Raw genomic sequence first — 24,318 nt, forward strand, 5'->3', positions numbered from 1 at the left:
CCTTTTTTTGCAAGCTGTCCTGTGTTTTGAATTGCAGGTACTTCTCAGTGTTGTGCGACCTCTGGCAGCCGAGGACATAATAGACCGTAATCAAAAACAATGATCAAACCATAAAATCTGCTTGCCATCAGACACCTCAAACAGAAGAATTCATCTCCAGATATATCTCACACAGCAGGTAAGATGTTTCAATGCTCGTATTTATCTTGTTTTCCTCTTTAGTTTTGTGCTCCTGATGCATTTCTAGATGTTTCCGCTGTGACCAGTTCAGTCTTAAAAGCTTCTTGAGGTTAAAAAAATAAAGACTTAAACTAGTTTTTAAATCCCTGAGCAATGCTGTATTTATTTTTCATCACTCTCATCCACGTCAAGTCTGTAATCTTAAAAAACATTCAGTAAATGTTTTCTTTAATTATCCAATCTCATTTATTTAAATGAGAGATGGAATTCAGAATTGCTTGACCAGTTGGCATCATCTAAGTATGTTATATATATGCTGCTGTCTGCTGACAGTTTTATTAGACTAAATCAAAGACTTTTAGGAGTTAATAAACAAAATACACCTTTTATTCATTAGTACTTATTAGTAGGATTGCTCGGAGCGGCAGTGGTCAGCATCAGGCTGAGCATGTCATCATTTTGTGTGCTTAAATCAGCTCTGCCAGTTTATTACATAAGAGTATTGTCATATTTTAAGAGGATATGACTTTGGGACATTCAGTGTCTTTATTTCGGTGCATGAATCAGGGTGGCTCTCCAAAAACACAATCTGTTAAACTGCCAGTAATGTGGTTCTTCTGCCATTCTGTGGTAAAGGGTGTGGGAGTGAATTTAGAGAGAGGGAGAAACAGCTCAGAGGTTGTTTAAAACCACACGCACAACACGTGGCACACAAAAAAGAGCTTTTTTTCTGCAGATGGATGGTCACAGAATCTAATATGGGGATCAGTTTGTCCACAAAATAAAAAAAGATTGTATTGTTCAAGTATTTTTTTGTGTGTGTTTTTAATTATTATTAGTTTTATAGACTAAAAGCCAGGAGTTTTCTATTGATATTTTACAGTTTTATAAAATTATGGTTATTATTGTGTCATTTTTAGAAATGTAGATATAATTTATTATTACATATTTAATTTTTATTGATTAAATGTTTAATAATTATTTAATATTTTACGATTTATATTTTTAGTTTTTTCCAGCTGAAAAATACTGAAAATATTTATTTTTTGGTCATTTTAATAGTGATTTCAGTACTCCAATCTATTTTTTTTTATTTAATTTTAACAATTTTAGTCACACAATAACAGCTTAAAAAGCAAAAAAAAAAAAAAAAAAGAGATTTCATTTATTCTCAAAATGTTTTCTTTAAATCTCTCCTGTTTTCAGTAAGTAAAAAATGAGTTTAAAACATTCGTATATCTCACTAAACTATCTCAGCTATGTAATCCACATCTATTTAAGAGCTTTATGTTCTTATTATATCAACAATTCTCAAATTTATTTCTGTTTTAAAATCTCCTAAGGAATTTTAGACTAAACATGTGAGATTGTTGATATAAAATATTCAATTAAACACAGAGTCTGTAAGATACACAATGAAAGAGTAACATCTATGCAGTAGGATTAAACTCCATTACATTTTAGTGTTATTAATAAATCAAGTTGCATTATGTGCATTTATTACATATATTTGTTATGTTTCTACTGAAGCAAATGCATCTAAATGGCTAGATTTATTTGCGCTCAAGTCTTGATCTCATACTGATGTTGCACCAGCGTGGTTTCAGCTGTAATTCAGCTGGGCAAATGACACCAAAATACACTCAGATGATGTTACACCCGTTCTGGGGGGTGGGGGGAGGAAAAAACTGACTTTAAATATAGCACGAAGACAGGTTACGAAAATACACATTTGCACACGTTGATGCGTCTGACCCAAACACATCCTTCTCTGACTCAGGTTTTAGTAACAATGAGATTTTTTCCTATTGTCGATGTGGAGAGCAGATTTAGAGCAGGTTTATTGTGAGAATCGGCTGCATTTACTAGGCTTAAAGGGACAGTTATATAAAATAATATGTACTCACTATTTAATTACTCTCAAATGGTTATAAACCTTGATGAGTTTCTTTTTTCTGTTGAAGACAAAAGAAGATAAAAATGTTTGAAACTGGTAACCAATTATTTATAATAGGAAAAACAAATATTACCGGTTATATAAGTCAAAAGCTACCGGTTTCCAAAATTTGTAAAAATGTCCTTTTAAAGAGAAAAAAAAGAAACACAAATAGGTTTGGAACAAGTGAAGGGAGAGTAAATAATGACAGAATTTCCAATTTTGAGAGAATGATGGATCTTACCACAATCAGCTTGTGAACACAAAGTACCATTTACAGTATTTATATATGGCGACGCGGTGGCACAGTAGGTAGTGCTGTCACCTCACAGCAAGAAGGTCGCTGGTTCAAGCCTCGGCTGGGTCAGTTAGCATTTCTGTGTGGAGTTTGCATGTTCTCCCTGTGTTCCTGTGGGTTTCCTCCAGGTGCTCCGGTTTCCCCCACAAGTCCAAAGACATGCGCTATAGGTTAATTGGGTAAGCTAAAATTGTCCGTAGTGTATTAGTGTGAATGAGAGTGTATGGGTGTTTTCCAGTGATGGGGTGTGTCCGATGCGTAAAACATATCCTGGATAAGTTGGTGGTTCATTCCACTGTGGCGACCCCAGATTAATAAAGGGACTAAGCCGAAAAGAAAATGAATTAATATATTGCCATATACATATCCAGCCTGATCTCACAAGAAATCATAACCAAAGTATATACAGGAATCAGCGAGTGAAATTCAATACCTTCTTTCCATACATTTTAATACCTTATAACCACTTTTCAACCAGATCCACTGGCGAGGTTTTAACTTGCAGTATATTTACTAAATATTAAAGCAAAAAATGTATTAAAAACTAAAACATTATTCATATACTGAATAATAATCTATTAAATCTAGCTAATTAGGCAGGTTGGCGCCTATAGAGCTGAGAATGAGATTGTACGAATTCATGCAAATTAGCCTAAATCTAAAGGTTATGAATTGCCGTAAGATAGTGTTGCTATATCTCCATCCATATATATATATATATATATATATATATATATATATATATATATATATATATATATATATATATATATATATATATATATATATATATATATATATCAAAACAAATTTCTTTATTAAACAAAATAAAAACAACAGTAGTTAAACACTGTGCTGTACAAATCCTGCTAAAAGAAATAAAAACAGACATACATGACCACAGTGTGCTAAAAAATAACCAAGAGGGTATAGGAAAACATTGATGAAAGACTATCTTTTATAGTCTATAGAAAGTTGAAAGCTTTTAGGAGAAAAATGTGAGTTTTTAGCTTGGATTTAAATTCAGAGTCTGAGAAGATTAAGCAGAGAGAGACTGGAAGAATATTACACAGCAATCAAAATGCATGATTACCTCTAACTTCAGTCTAGATCTTGGGACCATCAAGACTCTCTGCTCACAAGACCTCAGCAATCAAACAGATGTTTTGGGGTTTAAAAGATCACAGAGATATTCAGGAGCCATTCCAGTCGGAGCTTCAAAAACAAACAATACAATTTTAAAGTCAGTGTGAACCGGAAGTTGCTGGGAATTTTATTTCAGTATGTTCAAGCACTTCCAACTGAAACAGAATATTGAGTAGTGGGCAGGGCTTTCTTTTGTGCATCATTTCCTCATAGCAAACCAACAGTAAGAGGGGTATGGTTAAGAATATTGTGGCTGAAACATCAAATTGATGTCAACAGAGCACCACCGTTACCCCAAACACAGAAGCAAGTTATAAGACTTTGACTGAAGATTACCAAAACAATTTTTTTTTCAGTGGATTAACTTGGAAGGATTAATTGTTTATTTAAAGAATAACATGATGTGATAGCAAAACAAACATTGTACATTAGGATTTCATACAGACTTTAAAACTCTAAACTGGACTGGCAGCCATTGAACAGAACATAATATGGGGGAAATACGATCGAATTTGTGTGTGCCAGCCATTTTGAATCATCTGAATTTATGTTTAATTTTCTTATTCCCATAATTGGAATTACAATAATCAATCTGCAATCACACTCTTGAAATGATCGAAAACTCTTGGTTTGGATTACCTAAAGTGGAAGAAACATTGCGATTAGCTAATGCAAAAGGCAGCGATATGGCATATATATGTATTATTTAATTTACCTCGCCCAGAGCAATGCGTGACCGATGTCTGTATGTGATAGTGTTACTAGCCAATTGAGTAAGCAAACTTTCATTCTGCCCAATCAGAACTTTTCAATCTGCCTCTTATCAGCCATAGTTTGCTGAGTGTGTTCTGTATATTAATAATTATATATATATTATTATAATTATTATTATTTTGTTTGTATAATAAGCTACGTTATCTTGCTATTTTGAGTTGAACTTGTTTACAGAAAGGTAAGGTCATTTTATGTGCTCTAGTGAAATAGGAGATACAATTCTGAATATTTAAAAAACAAATCTGAATACATGTTTAACTTAAGTTAATATCTTTTTTTAACAAACACTGAAGAAGCTATGATCCAGATTATTGAGTTGAATCTTGACTGCAAAATTAAATCGCAAATCAAATCACAATCGCAATGTCTGTCAAGAAAATTGCGATTACATATTTTCCCCAAATGGCACAGCCCTAGAAGAAACTAAATTCCAATGTGCAATAGGAGATCTTAGAAATGCTAACATTAGCCTGATAGCACTGAAAACCTTCGTCCTAAATGCAATTGACCATCCAAAGCCACGCCTCCTCCATTTACACATGAACACGCATTACACATAATCACTATAATACGTCACGTAAGGACTCTTTTATCATAAAATTTTCCTTCTCCTTTGTCTTATTTTGCAGATTAAAAACGTAGCAGCCATGTTGTCAGTCTGTGTGGCGTTTCTGTTTCTCTGCACTGCCCACCTGCCACTAGACTCCAATGCCCTTCCCTTCGAGCAGAAAGGATTCTGGGACTTTGGAAAAGATATCGATGTGAAAGAGCTGATGATGATGATGGACCAGGAAGAAGGGTCAGCCATGGAACCATATAAACCTGAACATCCCACGTGTCCCTTCGGCTGTCGGTGCGAGCTCAGAGTCGTACAGTGCTCGGATTTAGGTGGGCTTAAAATGATATGTGTTTGCAATGCGTCTTGGTATAGACAGACAAGATAATGACTGTTTAGTCTGAGAGGTTTTTCTGCTAGACCCAAATTTTATATCGGACAGCATGGTGCCAAAACTTTTTTATGGCACAAACGCAAACAAAATATTCTGCAAAGCATATAGGCCTACTGAAAATGCTGCTACACTGTAAATTATTCCGGACAGCATACGTTTATAGTTCATTGTAAATTATTAAACTAAGTTAATCCTGCTCTAATTTTATAAGTTACCCAAGCTGTTTCACAAAATATAAGTTCAATGGACTCATAAAGTTAATTTGATTCAGCTTAAAAATTGAAGGCAACCAGGTTTTGTTTACAGTGTGTGATATTCAAAAACTAATTGGAAAAGGTTACACTTTATTATGATGGTCCCCTTTCAGTTTTCTGTTGAAATTAATGAACTTTTCCAATGCATGTCAATTAATCTAAGTCATAGTTCTCAAACTGGATTCCTAGAGAGCTGCAGCTCTGCACAGTTTTGCTCCAAGCCTAATCAAACACAGCTGATCCAACTAATCATGGTGTTCAAGACTGTTAAGCAGGTGTGAGTTGGAGGTGGTTGGAGCTAAAGAGCTATGCAGAGCTGCGGCCCTCCAGGAATCCAGTTTGAGACCATTGATCCGAGTATAAGTGGAACATTAGTAAAAAAAGTGTTAGTAGACTTATACTAAGTTAGTTAATCAATGTTATTAGTAAAATTAGGTTAATATAACCTTGCTAAATTATTTTTAGTTCATAAAATACTTATGCTCAGTTTATAGTTAGTAGAATTAGCTGAAATGTACTTAAAGTTATTTATAATCAGTAAAAATGTTAAACTAAATTCTTTGTTGTAATTTTGGGTTATTAGAAAACAAGACAGTAAAATTGGCATGGACGAAGGGGACGTTTCCCCACCAATATCTACCAATTATTGAAAAGTCCTTACTAATAATTTAATCAACTTCAAAATAAAATAATGCTCCATCAACCCTTAGTAACCTACTTGTGCACAAAGGGTTGAAGTCAAGTTTGCCAACAGTTCACTATAATACTAATAACCAAGGCTGTGCAACTAATCGAATATTCAATAATCGGGATAAAACAGTTAAATTGTGTCACACACCTCTCTAAATTTCTCTACATTCATACATCCTAAAGGCTAGATTGCAGTAAAGTAATGTAAATTGACTTTTGCAGCATGGTACATGATTCATTAATTGTTATTTGTATTATTAAGCATTTAATTTAAATTATTAAGTGCTTTATTCATATTTTTAAAAGCACAAAAACAATCCCCACCAATGTCAAGAGCAAGTCTACGCCCTTGTTAGAATAATTTTTACTAATTGTACTTGCAAAGTGGGTGACTCAGTGGTTAGTACTGTCGCCTTACAGCAAGAAGGTCGCTGGTTCGAGTCCCGGCTGGGCCAGTTGGCATTTCTCTGTGTGGATTTTGCATGTTCTTGCCGTGTTGGCGTGGGATTCCTCTAGTTGCTGCCATTTCCCCCACAGTCCAAAGACATGTGCTATAGGTATATTGAATAAACTAAATTGGCCGTAGTGTATGAGTGTGAGTGTGTATGGTTGTTTCCCAGTACTGGGTTGCAGCTGAAAGGGAATCCACTGCGTAAAACATATGCTGGGATAGTTGGCAGTTCATTCCGCTGTGGTGACCTCTGATAAATAAGGGAATAAGCCGATGGAAAATGAATGTACTTGCAAAGTTCCTCATAGCCAGTAGAATACTTTTACTCAATTACATACTCAGTCCATAGTTGGAAGATCATCATAATAAAGTGTTCGTAGGGACTTCCGGCGGAGGAGGGATTGGGTAGACACGCAATTAGGCTCGCGCTCATATTTTTTTACTTCTTATTTACTTTGAACCCCACATTTTACTCCACCTTTACTTCTAAGTGAACAATATTTTTACAGTACACAACTAAACTGCGAATTTTGGCAACAGAATCAGCCAAATCGAGCAAAAAGTAGCAAAGAATGGAGGTGGACAAAGACGAAGGCAAGGAAGTTAGCATGGCGGCTATCACCAAACTCTTAGAGGATCCTCGAGCCACTCTCTCAGCTGACTATATTTAATAGTTTCATCACTTGAGGTAAAACTAGATAAAGTGTTTGCAGATATTAGTCAGGCAGTTTAGTAATACTCCAATAACTGCTAGTTGATGTTTATGGTCTAAAATGGAGCCAAAATTGGAGTCAGAAACATTCTCAAAAATGACTCAAAAATGGGTATATTACACAATTACAAAAATACTTAAACCATTTAATTTTAAAGTAGCACTTTGAAAATGTAGGTTTTATTTACAATTTACAAACAAAATAATAGTTTACCAAGGCTGCACTGAATAAAAAAATGGTGTAGAAAAACTTTTTCCTAATAACAACAAAAAAAAAATGGCAAGCCACACTCATAAAAACTACATTTTCTTGTATAATATACTCATATAATGTAAGGAAAATGTAGAATTATTCAAATTATTTAGCACTATTTTTGACGGCGTAATCAAAGCAAACTTGTGACCCCCTTTTTGGGCTCGAGTTGGTAACCACCAGTGTAAAGAATGAAGTTGCACTAGTTTGTGATTAGGTTGGATGAGTTACAGGATATCCCCTTTATATCATCCATGTTATCCCAAAATTACTAGCCTGTGACATGGAGCAAACATCAAAGACCTGCCTATCATTTTTTTCCCATGAGATGAAAAATATGTGGTATGAATGAACGTACTGTAGTAAGAAACGAAATGATATGAATGCGAGTTATATCTATGAAAATAAAAAATAAATCAAAGTTGTGGCTGAAAGTAAGGAAAGTGAGGAGGAAATTTTGGCTGAACGCTACATAGAAAAGTCAGGTTTTACCATCCACATCAAAGGCCAGAATGAGATCAGGATCAAATTTTAGCTTGAGAACGGATACCAATTCAGACACACCGCTAATCTGGCCTGTCCACATCAGACAGCACATGTGGTGTGTGGTCGGTCACCTGAGAAGACACATTCTGGTTATTCTGCTCGGTACAGCAAACGTGCCATAAACTATGATGTCGGTTTCACCAGGAATGATGAATTTAAAAAGCTAAATGGACAATTTCTGCGGATGCCAGGTACCACCCAAGCACAATTGCCCTCTTTTAAATCGGTCTTTTATGAAGTTCATAAAACACTCCTCTTTCTCTCTTTCTCTTTCTCTCTCTTTCTCTCTCTCTCTCTCTCTCTCTCTCTCTCTCTCTTCCTCTCCACGTTGTAATGTGCTACGTGGAGCCATGGTCATCTGGCTCCATCTTAATTATATGGGAAGCTCAGATGGGAATGCTAGCACACAACAACACGGCACAGCAAACACACGAATCCCAGAGAATTACCAAACATTTCCAAAATTATAGCCCACTGAGAAGTTTACTAGTGACCCTGAGTAACCCAAAGACTCAGATGGTAAATACTTAAGAAATTGTTTCTTAAATTTACTGCCTACTCAAAGCGTCCTAATGTTATAAACAAAGTCTGGTGAATATTCACCTCATTTTAGTGAATGAGTGCAAATATATTTTCCTTCAGTAAGCAGGCTGCATATAAGTATAACAGTCTGCACTAAAACAGTCTGTTAACTTTTAACACATCTATTATATTAGAATTTATTTATTTAGAATTTACCTAGGTAGCAAAGAATTCTGGCCCAGATTTGGCATGAAGCTGGCACAGCAGGCATTCGACCGGCACTGGCATCTGGGCCAAACATGGCCTGATGTGGCACCATCTTTAAGGGACACACAGAACTTGGGCCAAATATCAAATGTAGTATTTGGCCCAGATGTTAAAAATGTTTATGTAAGTTTGGCCTTGACCCGCTTTTAAAATATATTTCAATTATTTTTGAGTAAAGAAAAAATTCTACCAGTCAGGTTGCTTAGAGAAAAAGCATGGCCATAAAGTGAAATGCTTCATGGGTTTATCAAATTCATTGCAGTTGTGACACACCAACATATCTTACGTAGTTATTGGTTGTTAACTTGGCTGAGACTTGGCCCAGATATGGTCCATGTTTGGCCTTTGTATGGAAGCCAGACTTAGTCCAATCATGTACCGTAATTCACTGCAGCATGTGGGTCAAACAAAAGCATGATTGTGTGGGCCAGATCTGGGCCAGGGAAATTTTGTTATGTGGGATCCATTAACACTGAGGCAGCAAAGAATTCTGGCCCAGATTTGCCATAAAGCTGGCACAGCAGGCATTCGTCCGGCACTGGCATACAGCATCTGGGCCAAACATGGCCCTGGTTTTGGAGAGGTGGCACTGTCTTTAAGGCGGCTCATAATACTTGGGCCAGATATCAAATGTAGTATTTGGCCCAGATGTTAAAAATGTATATGTGAGCCGCGAAAGTTTGGCCTATCTTGACCCACTTTTAAAATACATTTCAGTTATTAAAATTTAAATGTAAGACTAAAAAAAGTTCTACCCTTTAGGTCGCTTCGAGAAAAAGTGCAGCCATAAAGCGAAATGCTTCATGGGTTTATCAAATTCATTGCAATCGTGACACACCAACATATCTGACCCAGTTCAGGCCCAGTTATGGGTTATTAACTTGGCTGAGACTTGGCCCAGATATGGTCCATGTTTGGCCCTTGTCTGGAAGCCAGACTTGGTCCAATCATGTCCTGTAATTCACTGCGGCATGTGGGCCAAGCAAAAGCTGATTGTGTGGGTCAGATCTGGGCCAGAGAAATGTTGCTATGTGGGTAGTTTTACAGTTCATGTCACATTATTTTGATTAAATAGCCTAAATTAACGAACCATAAATTTAGCCGAACATTAACAAGAAATTGTCATGTAAAATATAGTTATCTGGAATACTCAGTTCTGATTGGTCAGTCGTAATGGGCAGCGGATGTATCTAATATTCATGAGGACAGGGTGCGATATACAGGGTTTGTATAATTTGACCTACAGTAACTTCTAAAATAGCTAATTAGAGGATACTGTAGGGCAGAATATACTAAATATTCCTCACAATACGGAAAACTTAAATACGCTTAAATATGTTTTTATGAATAAATTCGATGTCATTTAAATAAATACAAACATTTGATTCACTGAAGCATGTATTAGACAAACGAACATTACAGAAAAAGTTAACCCCACCCCCACCCCCAACCGATCTTCAACATATAATTCGCACCCAGCGCGACAGTGTCACCCTTTGGTTATCCGTGTTGTTCATATTTCATATTTTTGTCTTTTGCTTTTTTTTAATGCTGAGTAGGTTTGCATGGTTTACCGGTGCTGTGGAAGTATTGTGATACTATGGCTCCAAAATACTGGCTGTGCCACGGTAGTTTGTAAACGGTAGAATCGTTATGAACGGTCTATCTACAATCGATAACGTTGCATGTGGAAAAGTCACTAAAACGCTCACACGTATGTGCAACAATAGACCATTTTTTAATAGTCTGTGGAGCCCTTTAAGGTTGCAAATGTGAGTAGATTTCGCTCATTTTACGGTAGCCTATTGCACGTTTTCTAACGCTTCAGTTCAAGAGCACATCTGAATCGGTTCATTTCTGTTCCTGTTAATATGATTTAGTAGCTACAACAACCGACAATCTCTTAAAAGAACGACTCACAGAGTGAAATTTTTAATTACTTTGGATTGTTACCTGATAGGACTGAAAAAAAATTGTAACAGGAAGCATTGAAACAATTTGTGAGCACATCATATTACCTAATTTTGATGTAAAAAATGCCCTTTTGTAACGAATTTCATTTGGTAAACTGTAATTTGCATCTTTATTTTAATGTATTTTTTTTTTGTTCAGTTATCTACAAAATAAACAAAAGGACCTTAAAGGAATTATGAATTACATTCAAGTAGGTTATAACATAAAATATAGTAATTCTGACAATCTTCTTTATAATTTGAGTTATGAATTATAGTATTGCAATACTACCTAGTATCGTGATTCTTCAGCTGGTATAGTGTCGTAAGATTAATTAACGGTATGGCTACAACCCTAATGCTGAGTTGTCTTAACCAAACAGTACAATTAAAATGACAATACGTCAGTTTTAGTTTTTTAATGCGACAGGATGTTGACTGAATAAAACTAACTGGTGCTTCATATTGGATCACACGGTGGAGGCGCGCTCTCGTTTCATACAAACGCAACAGGCGCCATCTGGTGTATGAATTTATCATTTTATTAAAAATGAAGTGGATATATATTTTGCATTAATGTAATAGTGTTTCAGTGATCATCTTTAATATATTTACTACATTTTGGCTACCAAGTTTTTCATTCATTTTCTTTTCGGCTCAGTCTCTTTATTATTCCGGGGTCGCCACAGCTTAATGAACCACCAATTTATCCAGCACATGTTTCACGCAGCGCATGCCCTTCCAGCTGCAACCCATCTCTTGGAAACATCCATTCACACTCATACACTACGGACAATTTAGCTTTCCCAGTTCTATATCTATATCTATATCTTCTTAATGTGACTACAGAAACAGGACTACATTTGATCCATCTGTCATTTTGTGAAGTGTGGGCAGGTGTTGGAAGGGAAAGGGTATAAAATATGTCAGCTACAAAGAAAATTAATTTCCAAGAAAAAGCACGTTTCCCAAAAAACAAAAATCTAAATATATTTGAAATGACTTGCACCAATAAATGACACAATAGCATAGGTGTAATAAGCAAATAATATAGAATGTTTTTTATTTCATGTTTAGTTTCGACTATATTGGAAAGTATTACTTATCACTGCAAAATATCAAGTCAGCCTAGATGAATTCAGTTTTATTTATTTATTAATTTCTTTATTTTCTTCTCATATCTAATTTCTGGGAATTGATCTCTTCATGTTTCTTTGTTCTTTATTCTCCAACAGGTTTAGGTTATGTGCCATATGATATCCCTGCAGACACACTGCTGTTGGACCTGCAGAGCAATAGGATCACAGAGATTAGGGAGGGAGACTTTAAGGGACTCTCCAACCTCTATGTGAGATTTAACATATTTTTATTTCATAATTTGCATCAGAATTTTGTGAATGAACTGAGAAATACACAATTTTGTGGATAGTTCACCTCATTATTTACTCACTCTCAAGTGATGAGCTTCCTTTTTTCCTGCTGAACACAAAAGAGGATATTGAGAATACTTATAGCTATTGATCTCCATAGTAGGAAAAATACTATGTAAGTCAATGACAGTTTCCACTACTCTTCAAAATCTTCTTTTGTGCTAAAAAACAGAATCTTAAATAGGTTTGAAACAATTGGATGGTGAATAAACAATGACAGAATTTTCATATTTGGATGAACTATACTTTAAAAAGTTTTTACACCTTTCCTCAAATCAGCTATTCATAACCCCTGTCCCGTTTCAGGCCCTGGTCTTAAGATATAACCAGATCTCCAAAATTCATCCAAAGGCTTTCCTCCCTTTGAAACGTTTGCAGAAGTTATACATTTCACACAACCTTCTGACTTCCATGCCCAAAAACCTGCCTTCATCTCTTGTGGAGCTGCGGATTCATGACAATCGCATCAAGAAAGTGCCGGCATTTAGCTTCTCAGGCCTTCACAACATGCACGTCATTGGTAAGACTGTGCTAATCACCTCATGTATGATTCATGAACGTAATACTGAGGTTATGCAAAGCTGCTTTTTGGCTATGTTCAATCATAAATTGCTAGGTATAAATAAAACTAAAGACTGTGTCTGCTTCAAACTGCTTTTTTTGTTGCAGAGATGGGTCGTAATCCACTCCAGAACAGTGGTTTTGAACCCGGAGCCTTTATGGGTCTTAAACTGAACTACTTGCGTATTTCAGAAGCCAAACTCACTGGGGTTCCCAAAGGTACTAAAGTTATTTTGATATATATATATATATATATATATATATATATATATATGAGCAATATCACACGAGTAGCAGTGCGATGGATGTATATCGGCAATGGTGGGAGGCATGCGTTGGCCACATCGCGTTGCTACTCGTGTGATATCACGTTTATACAACAGTTCGATGGCACAATCGTGTATATAAAAAAGGAAATCAAACACAGAGAGTCTAAAAATCCTTTTGTATAAGGGAACTACTTTCTTCCGCCATTCTTTCACATCTGCAGCTGATGTCAGAACAGCAGAAGCCGTTACTAATTCACAAACGTCACTTTAGCGCTAGTATTTGAATGATTCTCTAGCAATGTCTAAAGTGATGACAAAATAGGTGATTTTGCTTACACTTTGAGATTATAAGGCTGAACGGCATGACATGCCATCAATCTACAAAGATATCTCCATATAGTATTGCAGTCTATTACAGTCTACAGCGTCTGTTGCAATCACGATATCACAATAATTAACCTAGAAAAAAGCAGCGCAATCACTACCAGATTGCTTTTGTGTTGGCAATAAGGAAAAACGCTAAACACATGCGGGCATTTCTTCTTTCTTTCTGCTAACACAACACACCTTCCTGAAATGAACCTTCCCATCTCAGACTCAATGTCTTTGCTCAGTATGATAGGCTAATGGCAGCTGACGCGCTGTCTCTCTGAAATTATAAATATTTAAAATAGGCACTATCCTTATAAATAAACTGCATAGTTGTAATCTAAACAACTACATTCTCGACTAAAAAAGCCTCAAAAGTACATTATGTTGTCCAACAGTTGCAATATTTGTCAAACTGCAGAGTGTCTTCGGCTTGTTGCTGTATGTGGGCGGAGTAATACACAAGGGTGAAGGGTGAGGAGGTGGTATGAGTGCTGTTACTGGCAGAATATCCCACGGCTATCAACCAATCAGAATGAAGAACCAGACAGAACTGTTGTATAAATATACATATATAGCAGTTGCTGCTTAATATTTTTATTTGTATTTTTTAAGCTGTCCTGAGATGATTTTAATGTCTTTGCTGAATAAATGTATTAATTTCTTTTCTTTTCTTTTTTAAATCTTACTTATCTTTAACATCACAGTTTTCACCAATAACAAGAGCAAAAAAAGAAAGAAAAAAAACAATAGCTATTGATAATAGCTACTGCATAACAGTTTTTTTTTTGGAATGTGTCTCATTTTTGTCAGACCTTCCCAGCAGTCTACATGAGCTTCATTTGGACAATAATCAGATTCAAGCCATTGAGCTGGTGGATCTCAGCCAGTACACCCAGCTACAGAGGTGAACTTTACACATCTCTATTTAGTGTCATTAGCATACAGTAGTCAACATTTGAAGTGGATCAAATAGGTTTTTAAAATTTTACCTAAGACAAGAATGGGTGCCTTTCAATAGTTTTAGGACAAGTTTGATGAAAGGTTTTGAACCACTTCAAATGTTGACTACTATACAGCATGTATGCAAACAGATTGTATTGTGATTACTTCTAGTATGTTTTGGGTGTCGTCAAGAGGTGAAATCCTCCATCTTTGTGTTTAGGCTGGGACTTGGCAGTAATCAGATTCGCCACATTGAGCATGGTGCTTTATCCTACGTCACCAACCTGAGAGAGCTGCACCTGGACAACAACCGTCTACCCAGTGTGCCCAGTGGTTTGTCTCATATGAAGTATCTGCAGGTGTGTATATACTGATTCAACACTTTGGTATTTCATTATTCACAGTTTTTTCAGTTTATTAATAATCTGCTGGCTTTTCAACTGCAGAAGATATAACTGCAGTTTAGCAAAATGACTTTCATTGACATTTTAGTAGTTTGAAACAATACGCTGTATACGATGCGGTTATCAGCTGGAGTTCCCACCAGACACACTATATGGCACTCCAGCCATCTGTATACTCCATCAACCATTTACCCAGTTGATTATCTGACACCAAGAAAACTAAATGCTGGTCAATGTAAGCTCTGTTTCTTAATAAGACATTCATATTGAATGATTTTTCACTGCTAGGGATTTTTATTTCTTATTTCTGACTAAAACTAGAGCAGTTGATGGTTATCTTAGCCCATTTTCCGAACTTGACCCAATAAACTACACTTATTTTAATAACACGAGATGCTCTGGGCATGGAGGAGGTCTTTCAACCATTTTAAAAAATTAGTTTAGTTCTCAGCCTATGCGTGCTGATGCTTTCTCCAGCTTTGAGCTACAACTGTTTTAGATAAAAGAGCGGTCAGGATCTGGCCTGTGTGCTTTAATCTGTCGACTTCTCAGGTCAGCTAAAGACTTTTATTAAACGGTTTAGGGACTTGACTTTACCAAGATATGATAAGCCCTTTCTTTACCCATATGTGATAACATTTACATTTTTTAAGATAGTATTCACGTCTGCTACCTAATTGATAATCTAGCAAAGATTATCTTATTGACAATTTGACAGGGCATGTACAAGGGCCCACCACAACTATAGGCTCACACTGGATTATGTTCTGTTATACAGTTGAAGTCTGAATTATTAGCCCCCCTGTTTATTTTTTTCCCCAATTTCTGTTTAACGGAGAGATTTTCTCTACACATTTCTACACATAATAGTTTTAATAACTCATTTCTAATGACTGATTTATTTTATCTTTTCCATGATGACAGTAAGTAATATTTGACTAGATGGTTTGTTCTGTAGACTATCGAAAAAAATGAGCTTAAAGAGGTTAATAATTTTAACTATAAAATGGTGTTTAAAAAATTAAAAACTGTTTTTATTCTAGCAGAAATAAAACAAATAAGACTTTCTCCAGAAGAACAAAATATAATCAGACATACTGTGAAAATTTCCTTGCTCTGTTAAACATAATTTGGGAAAGATTTAAAAAAGAAAAAATTTAAAGGGGGGCTAATAAAGCTGACTTCAACTGTATGTGCTATATGTTCTATCAGTGCGCAATATTGCACTAGACGATGTGGCATTATAAGATTATAAAGTGCCCACTTTTGTGATTGCTTTCAACCATGAAATAAGCAACTAATCTATCTTGTAGATTTTATAGCTCTTCTGTTGATCTTTTTGGACATTTGGACATTTGTGATCCATATCCAAAAACATTGTAGAAGAACACCCACCTTTCATCTAAAAGTTGATCAACTGCTTAATTTGTTCAACTGCCTCTCCTCTTTAATTTTAGACCATGTTGCTCCTGAAAAAACTGTTCAGCCCACATCTGAGCCCTGGCTTAATGAGGCCACTCAGGCCTCTAGACGGGCTTGCAGAAAAGCTGAACGGAAGTGGGAAAGAGTTAAAGTGCAGATGTCATTTAAGATCTTTAAGGAAACTCTCAACTTATCAGGCTTCTGTGAAGGAGGCTAAGAGGAAATATTTTTTCTAATTTATCAATAATCAAAATAAGCCTGATGTTTTATTTCGCTGCATAACCTCTGTGTTTAACCCTGGGACAAATATGATGAATGATGGAGAGGAGAGACACCCAATTCAGTGGATGGGGATGATTGGGAGGCAATGACAGTAGGGGGCGAGGGAGGGAATTTGGTCAGGACCTCACTGTTCACTTATCACAGACCTGTTGTCAGAAATCTAGGGGTTCATTTTGATAGTGATCTGAAATTTCTGATAAATAAACAGATTAATATTAATGTTAAATCTATTTGTTTTTTCATTTACTACTTGTGGCAAAAATGAAGTTGTTTTTCTCTTTTAATGATTTTGAGACAGTGATTTATGCTTTTATTCTGGAGACACTTTTGCAACTCTTTGTATGCGGGTGTCAGCCAAAATGACCTGAATAGACTGCAGTTATTGCAAAATGTGGCTGCGAGGCTTCGATCAGTATCTCGTAAGCTGGAACATTTATCCCCAGTTCTATCCTCACTGGGCTGGTTGCCTGTCAGGTTCCAGATTGATTTTAAGTTATTAGTTTTTGTTTATAAATCCTTAAATGGCCTGGCAACCTCCTTATTTATCAGGTCTCCTGAATGTATACAGATCCAGTAGTTTATTAAGGTCATCAGATTAGTCTTTGCTACCAAGGACCCGGTGTAAGCAAGGGGATCAGGCTTTAACTGTTATTCCTCCAAAGTGCTGGTATAAGCTTCTACCACACGCTCCAACTTTACATGTTTTTAAAACCTTCTATATTTGCATCTTCCTCCTTCAGCTTTTGAGCCATTAGAATCTTGTTGTTGTGTTTTAGTTAAGTATTTTTGTCATTTTTATTTATTTTGATTATGTTTAGCACTTTGGGCAATGCTAGGTTGTAAAAATGTGCTCCCGCTTCGAATGTTATCACTTGCACATTGAATGGGCATTATCGGTGGATATCAGCTGATAAATATGAGCCAGCAGGGGCTGTCTAGGCTGTTATCATCCATCCACATGATTAAGTGATGTTTTATAAACAAATTTCGGGAGGAGCACGCACAGACGTTTCAGTATCAAATACGTCATTGACAATTATTCTATTATCCAATTAGTTCTTGACCAAACCCCTATATATACCAAAGCTGTCTTACCTGCAGCATCTTACGACTTTAGCATCCCTCCACCACCCCGTTACCTCACCTCTTAAGCTTTACAATCCCGGGGTGAGCGTTCTGGGGCCGGGCTAGATACTTCGCTCGAATCCCAATTCCTCTCTGATTCCTGATAAGGGGAATAACTCGAGTTGGGGTGTCTTCCCCGAGCTCAGAGCCCTCTCCCAAGACAGCACGCCAAATACGCTTTATTCTGAAACTATTGCAAGTGTGAACTCGTGAATCAGCTATACTAATAGAGAAAACTCCAGATCCAGGTCTGTTTTTACATTACAAATATAATTAATGGGAAATTTAAGAAATAATAAAAATATATCTTGTTAACGTATGGCCGCAGCCATATGTGATCTAAAGCTGATTAACCATGTGGATGGATGTAGTAGTAGGCGCAGAAGGCCCTTACTGGCCCATATCTATCAGCTGATATTCACTGATAACGCCCATTCAATCGAGTGATAACATTTGAATCGACTGAAATGTGCTACAAATAAATAAGCTAGTACATAAATAATAAACTTTGAGCTCAACACAAACAAATACACTTCACTGAACATGTAGTATACATATATTAGGGGTGTAACGGTATTTTATTCCTTCTGAACCATCACTATACGTGGGTGACTGTACAGTTCATGCACTCCCACAATGAATACAGTCAGTCCAGAATGTACTGGAGCAGAGCGAATTCACAAAGAGCGCATCTTTGCATCTGAAAACACGAGATGCAGTGCTCAGAAGAGATTCCGCCTACGGTTGAAGTCAGCTTTATTAGCCCCGTTGTTGTTGTGTTTTTCTTTTTTAAATCTTTCCCAAATGATGTTTAACAGAGCAAGGAAATTTTCACAGTATGTCTGATAATATTTTTTCTTCTGGAGAAAGTCTTGTTTGTTTTTTTTTGGCTAGAATAAAAACAGTTTTTAATTTTTTAAATCCATTTTAAGGTCAAAATTATTAGCCCTTTTAAGCTATATATTTTTTTTCGATAGTCTACAGAACAAACCATCATTATACAATAACTTGCCTAATTACCCTAACCTGCCTAGTTAACCTAATTAACCTAGTTAAGCCTTTAAATGTCACTTTAAGCTCTATAGAAGTGTCTTGAAAAATATCTAGTAAGATATTATTTACTGTCATCATAGCAAAGATGAAATAAATCAGTTATTAGAGATGAGTTATTAAAACTATTATGTGTAGAAATGTGTTGAAAAAAAATCTTCTCTCTGTTAAACAGAAATTGGGGATAAAAAATAAACAGGGGGCTAATAATTCAGGGGGGCTAATAATTCTGACTTCAACTGTATGGCATGTTGCCACTGTCATGCCAATTTCAAGTTCTTCTGATTGGTCCACTGCTGTGAGATTGAGATTAATGAGCACGACTGTGTGTAAATCTGAAACTGTTGTATCTGACACCGTAACGATGTTTCCATACACCTATTTTTATGTGCATTTTGGATATGCACATAAAAAAATCGTTTGATGGAAATGCCAAGATGCGCATCAATTTTAAAATGCGTACATAAAAAACACGCATAACTGAGTAGGACAAACATTTTATTTAATATGAAAAGATGCGCATAGACTATGATGGAAACACTTTTACCCAACAAATTCCAGTATGCCCTTTAAAAAGTCATGTGATTTTGTTATAAGAGTTCATGTGATGATAAAAATGTGTGTGAATGGCCAAACCAGCAGGCTGAGCACATTGTAAAACAATTGAAATGTTGTTTTAGTCATTGTAAAACGCCAAACCATTTCAGTATTAGTGTTATTATGTTATTAATTACCTCCAGAACTGTCGAGATCGTCTGTGCTTCACATCTCACACCTTCAAACGCCACCACGTGTTCACTGCTTTCCGGCATTGTCTTCTGAGGTGCAAGTCATTTATTAAATGAAGAAAAGATTCACGCAGCTTCTCCTACAGCAGCAAATTCATACTTTTAATATTTTGGCACCAGTTAATCAGGAAGTGAAGATTTTGTTCTCTTTGACTCATTGGATGGAAACTCTGCTTTATTCGCATGTCTTATATGCAATAATCCAGTTTTACTCTTAAATTTAATTTGCATCTTTGCATAGAAACATGCTATTTTCTATAAATCATTGAGTTCTCTCTCGACACGCACACAAGATTGAACAGTGTCCAATGCATCCACTGTTATGAATGGACCTACAGTCAGTGCTAGCATTTCCAATAAAAGAGATTTCAGTTTAGCAGCTTACTGAATTTATGCACAATTACTCTTTTCCTGTTGTTAGGAGAAGCTTGAACTCAACCTTTGGAAGTTTAATACGTAGTCTAAAGTTTTATTTGTCATTAATCTATTTATTTTGTACTTTTTTCATCACAAGTCAGTTCTGTAGCTGATTGTGATAAAACTCTTCTGCCTCTTCAAAAGAAACTGAAAAGCAAGCACTAGGGATTTTGTTATTATTCCTGGTGTACTTAACCGATAGACACCTAGACACATAGACATCAAAATTTTGGACACTATAAAATGTATAACTGCAGGTTAACTATATAATATACTCTCCAAACTTTGAAGCTGCTTAGAAATGATAATTATTGTGAAAAGCACCATTCAAATACAACTGAATTGAGTTGACTTGCTTACATTCTCTATCGTGCATTGGGTCAATCAACCTGCACATTACACACACTATTTTACACAAACACACACTATTTTACACAAACACACACACACACACACACACACACACACACACACGCACACACACGCACACACGCACGCACGCACGCACGCACGCACGCACGCACGCACGCACGCACACAAACACACGCACACACACACACACACACACACACACACACACACACACACACACACACTGTGCAAAGTCATTCATGTTATGTACATTATGTTCCTTGTTCCTGGTTCCTCATTCCTTGTTTCGTCTGCCAGTGTTTTCAATCCTGCACTGCTTCTTGTTTTTGTGATTCTTTGCTGCCTGCACTGACCCTTGCCTTTTTTATAGGCTACTCCTTTGTGGATTACCTCAAACATCTCTCCCTCATTAGCATAGACAGCCCTGAATGAGAAGCAGCCGTCCACCATTAGGTTTAATCGTACCTTCCGAAAATATTGTCAACGACTAAGAGGCATTGTATGTTTAGTTTTATGATGAACAAATTTGTTTTTTCACAGAGATAATCATAGTCAGTTTTGAATCTGCCGCTATGCTGATGCACAGGAGTTTGTAGCTCAGTTGAATTTAAAGCGACAGTCACCAAAATGGCACAAAGCCTAAATAGAACATTTATTCATTTTCCTTCGACTTAGTTCCTTTATCAATTTGGGGTCGCCACAGTGGAATGAACTGCCAACTATTCCAGCATATGTTTTACTCAGCGGATGCCCTTCCAGCTGCAACCCAGTACTGGGAAACACCCACACACCTTCACATTCACACTCATACACTACGGCCAATTTAGTTTAATCAATTCATCTGTACCACATGTCTTTGGACTGTGGGGGAAACCGAAGCACCCGGAGGAAACCCACGCCAACACAGGGAGAACATGCAAACTCCACACAGAAATGTCCTAAATAGAACAGTTTCAGTTAAAATTATTTCACATACACACTCTAGAGAGATAAAAGACTTATTTTAAATCTTGTAAAAATGGGCATAATATAGGTCCCCTTTAAATATTAAAAATCAGTAAGACATTAATTACTCCAATCTGTCAGCAGAATGCAAAATTAGTTGACATTTTCTTACTGAATCAAACATAGTACAATGATAAATTCTAGCATGAAATGTAATATTATAATAATATAATAATAAAAAAGTGTAATAATAATAATACGGTGCGGTGCAGTGGGTAGCGCTGTCACCCCACAGCAAGAAGATCGCTGATCAGTTGGCATTTCTGTGTGGAGTTTGCATGTTCTCCCTGCGTTCGCGTGGGTTTCCTCCGGGTGCTCCGGTTTCTCCCACAAGTCCAAAGACATGCGCTCTACTGTAGGTGAATTGGGTAAGCTAAATTGGCCTTAGTGTATGTGTGTGCATGAATGAGAGTGTATGGGTGTTTCCCAGTGATGGGTTGCAGCTGTAAGGGCATCCGCTGCGTAAAACATATGCTGGATAAGTTGATGGTTCATAGCGCTGTGGCGACCCCTGATTAATGAAAGGACTAAGCCGAAAAGAATATGAATGCATGAATGACAAAATATTAATATCTAAAATTATTATAATTAATATATATAATAATATTATATGCCAATGGTGCAGCAATAAAAAAGAAAAAGAAACAAATCAAACAAAAAGCTACAGCATATAAACATGAATATTTTCTCCGTGTTCTCCATTTATAAATAAGCCAGGGCCAATAAAAATAGGCCAGGTGTAGAATCTTTTTATTTATCATATTATCACATACTTTATTATTTCTTACTTTTGTAAATGTGAAGGAAGGGTTGACAATTTTTAACGGTATTAGCGCATACTGTAAATCTGATCTATTCAATTTAAATAGTCAACTGCAAATAACTGTGTGGAGAAGGATTATTCTAGTTCAGTGTTATGAGCCTTGAAGTAATTATTAAACAGAAGGCAAATTCATTTAATTGTCAAGCTATTCACCGGCCACTTTATTAGGTACAACTTACTAGTACTGGGTTGGACTCCCTTTTGCCTTCAGAACTGCCTTAATCCTTCGTGACATAGATTCAACAAGGTACTGGAAATATTCCTTAGAGATTTTGGTCCATATTGACATGATAGCATCACGCAGTTGCTGGAAATTTGTCGGCTGCTCATCCATGATGCGAATCTCCTGTTCCACTACGTCCCGAATGTGCTCTACTGGATTGAGATCTGAAAACTGTGGAGGCCATTTGAGTACAGTGAACTCATTGTCATGTTCAAAAAAACCAGCCTGAGATGATTTGCGCTTTATGACATGGTACATTATCCGGCTGGAAGTAGCCATCAGAAGATGGGTACACTGTGGTCAGAAAGGGATGGACATGGTCAGCAACAATACTCAGGTAGGCTGTGGCAGTGACACGATGCTCAATTAGTACTAATGGGCCCAAAGTGTGCCAAGAAAAGATTCCCCACACCATTACACCACCACCACCAGCCTGAACCGTTGATACAGGGCAGGATGGATCCATGCTTTCATGTTGTTGACGCCAAATTCTGACCCTACCATCCAATTGTCACAGCAGAACTCGAGACTCATCAGACCCGGCTACATTTTTCCAATTTTCTATTGTCCAGTTTTAGTGAGCCTGTGTGAATTGTAGCCTCAGTTTCCTGTTCTTAGCTCACAGGAGTGTCACCCAGTGCGGTTTTCTGCTGCTGTAGCCCATCCACCTCAGGGTTAGACGTGTTGTGTGTTCAGAGATCCTCTTCTGCATACCTCAGTCGTAACGAGTGGTTATTCGAGTTACTGTTGCCTTTCTATCAGCTCAAACTCTGGCCATTCTCTTCTGACCTCTGGCATCAACAAGGTATTTGCGCCCACAGAACTGGCGCTCACTGGATATTTTCTAATTTTCGGACCATTTCTGTAAGCCCTAGAGATGGTTGTGCGTGAAAATCCCAGTAGATCTGCAGTTTCTGAAATACTCAGACCAGCCCATCTGGCACCAACAACCATGCCACGTTTAAAGTCACCTAAATCAGCTTTCCTTCCCATTCTGATGCTGGGTTTAAACTGCAGCAGATCGTCTTGACCATGTCTACATGCCTAAATGCATTGAGTTGCTGCCATGTGATTGGCTGATTAGAAATTTGCATTAAAGTGCAGTTGGACAGGTGTACCTAATAAAGTGACCGGTGAGTGTATGTAGGGTTGTGTCCACATAATGCTATTAGGGGGCATTGTTCAATATTTTAAAAGTTTAGAAATTTTAGAAATTATGTACACTTTAACAGTGTATTTATTGTATGGTAAATAAACTGAAGCGTGCTTTCTTTACAGGTTGTTTACCTCCATTCAAACAACATCACCAATGTTGGGGAGGATGACTTCTGCCCTACAGGATTCGGGCTGAAGAAGGTCTTCTACAATGGCATCAGTCTGTTTGACAACCCAATCAGGTACTGGGAGGTGCAGCCCTCTACGTTCCGCTGTGTCAGTGACCAGATGGCTGTACAGTTTGGCAACCACAAGAAATAAACCACTGAAAAACCGATCCAAGAAGAGAACAAGACAAAAATGAGCCCATAATTTGTGTAAATCGTCAAGATATTTGAGTGAAGAAGACGAATAAGATGTACGGAGGCATAATTCAGAAGAAACGTGGACTCCATTTAAACAAAGGTGGTTGGATAACCACTGGTGTATTCAAAACTATTGATGTGTGTAATTCCCTGCTAACATTAATGAATATGTACTCCACAAAAAGTGCCTTTTATCAGTTTAGTTGAGTTGAAATATCTAACAGCTTCATTTGCTTAGTTTCGATTGATTGCGTCTTTAAATAATGAGCTCAATTCTCAGTTTGTCATTCTGGCTGGCTGATTGTCGCTCATTCATTATTTTAATACTGTAATAAAGTGGATTTATTACGTGGATCACAAAACAGCCAGTCTTAAAGGTGAC

At 36.7% G+C, this 24,318-nt stretch overlaps 1 protein-coding gene across 1 annotated transcript; it reads left to right on the forward strand.

Moving 5' to 3' along the window:
• On the forward strand, positions 1-24,300 carry bgna (biglycan a). Its single transcript, XM_056463938.1, has 8 exons — positions 1-178; positions 4,964-5,222; positions 12,167-12,279; positions 12,668-12,881; positions 13,031-13,141; positions 14,374-14,467; positions 14,726-14,864; positions 23,695-24,300. The coding sequence occupies exons 2-8, from the start codon at positions 4,982-4,984 to the stop codon at positions 23,890-23,892; spliced, it is 1,110 nt and encodes a 369-aa protein (XP_056319913.1). The 5' UTR covers positions 1-178; positions 4,964-4,981; the 3' UTR covers positions 23,893-24,300.
• Positions 24,301-24,318: the final 18 nt, after the last annotated feature.

Source organism: Danio aesculapii, chromosome 8 (assembly GCF_903798145.1).
Source record: "Danio aesculapii chromosome 8, fDanAes4.1, whole genome shotgun sequence".
Taxonomy (NCBI): domain Eukaryota; kingdom Metazoa; phylum Chordata; class Actinopteri; order Cypriniformes; family Danionidae; genus Danio; species Danio aesculapii.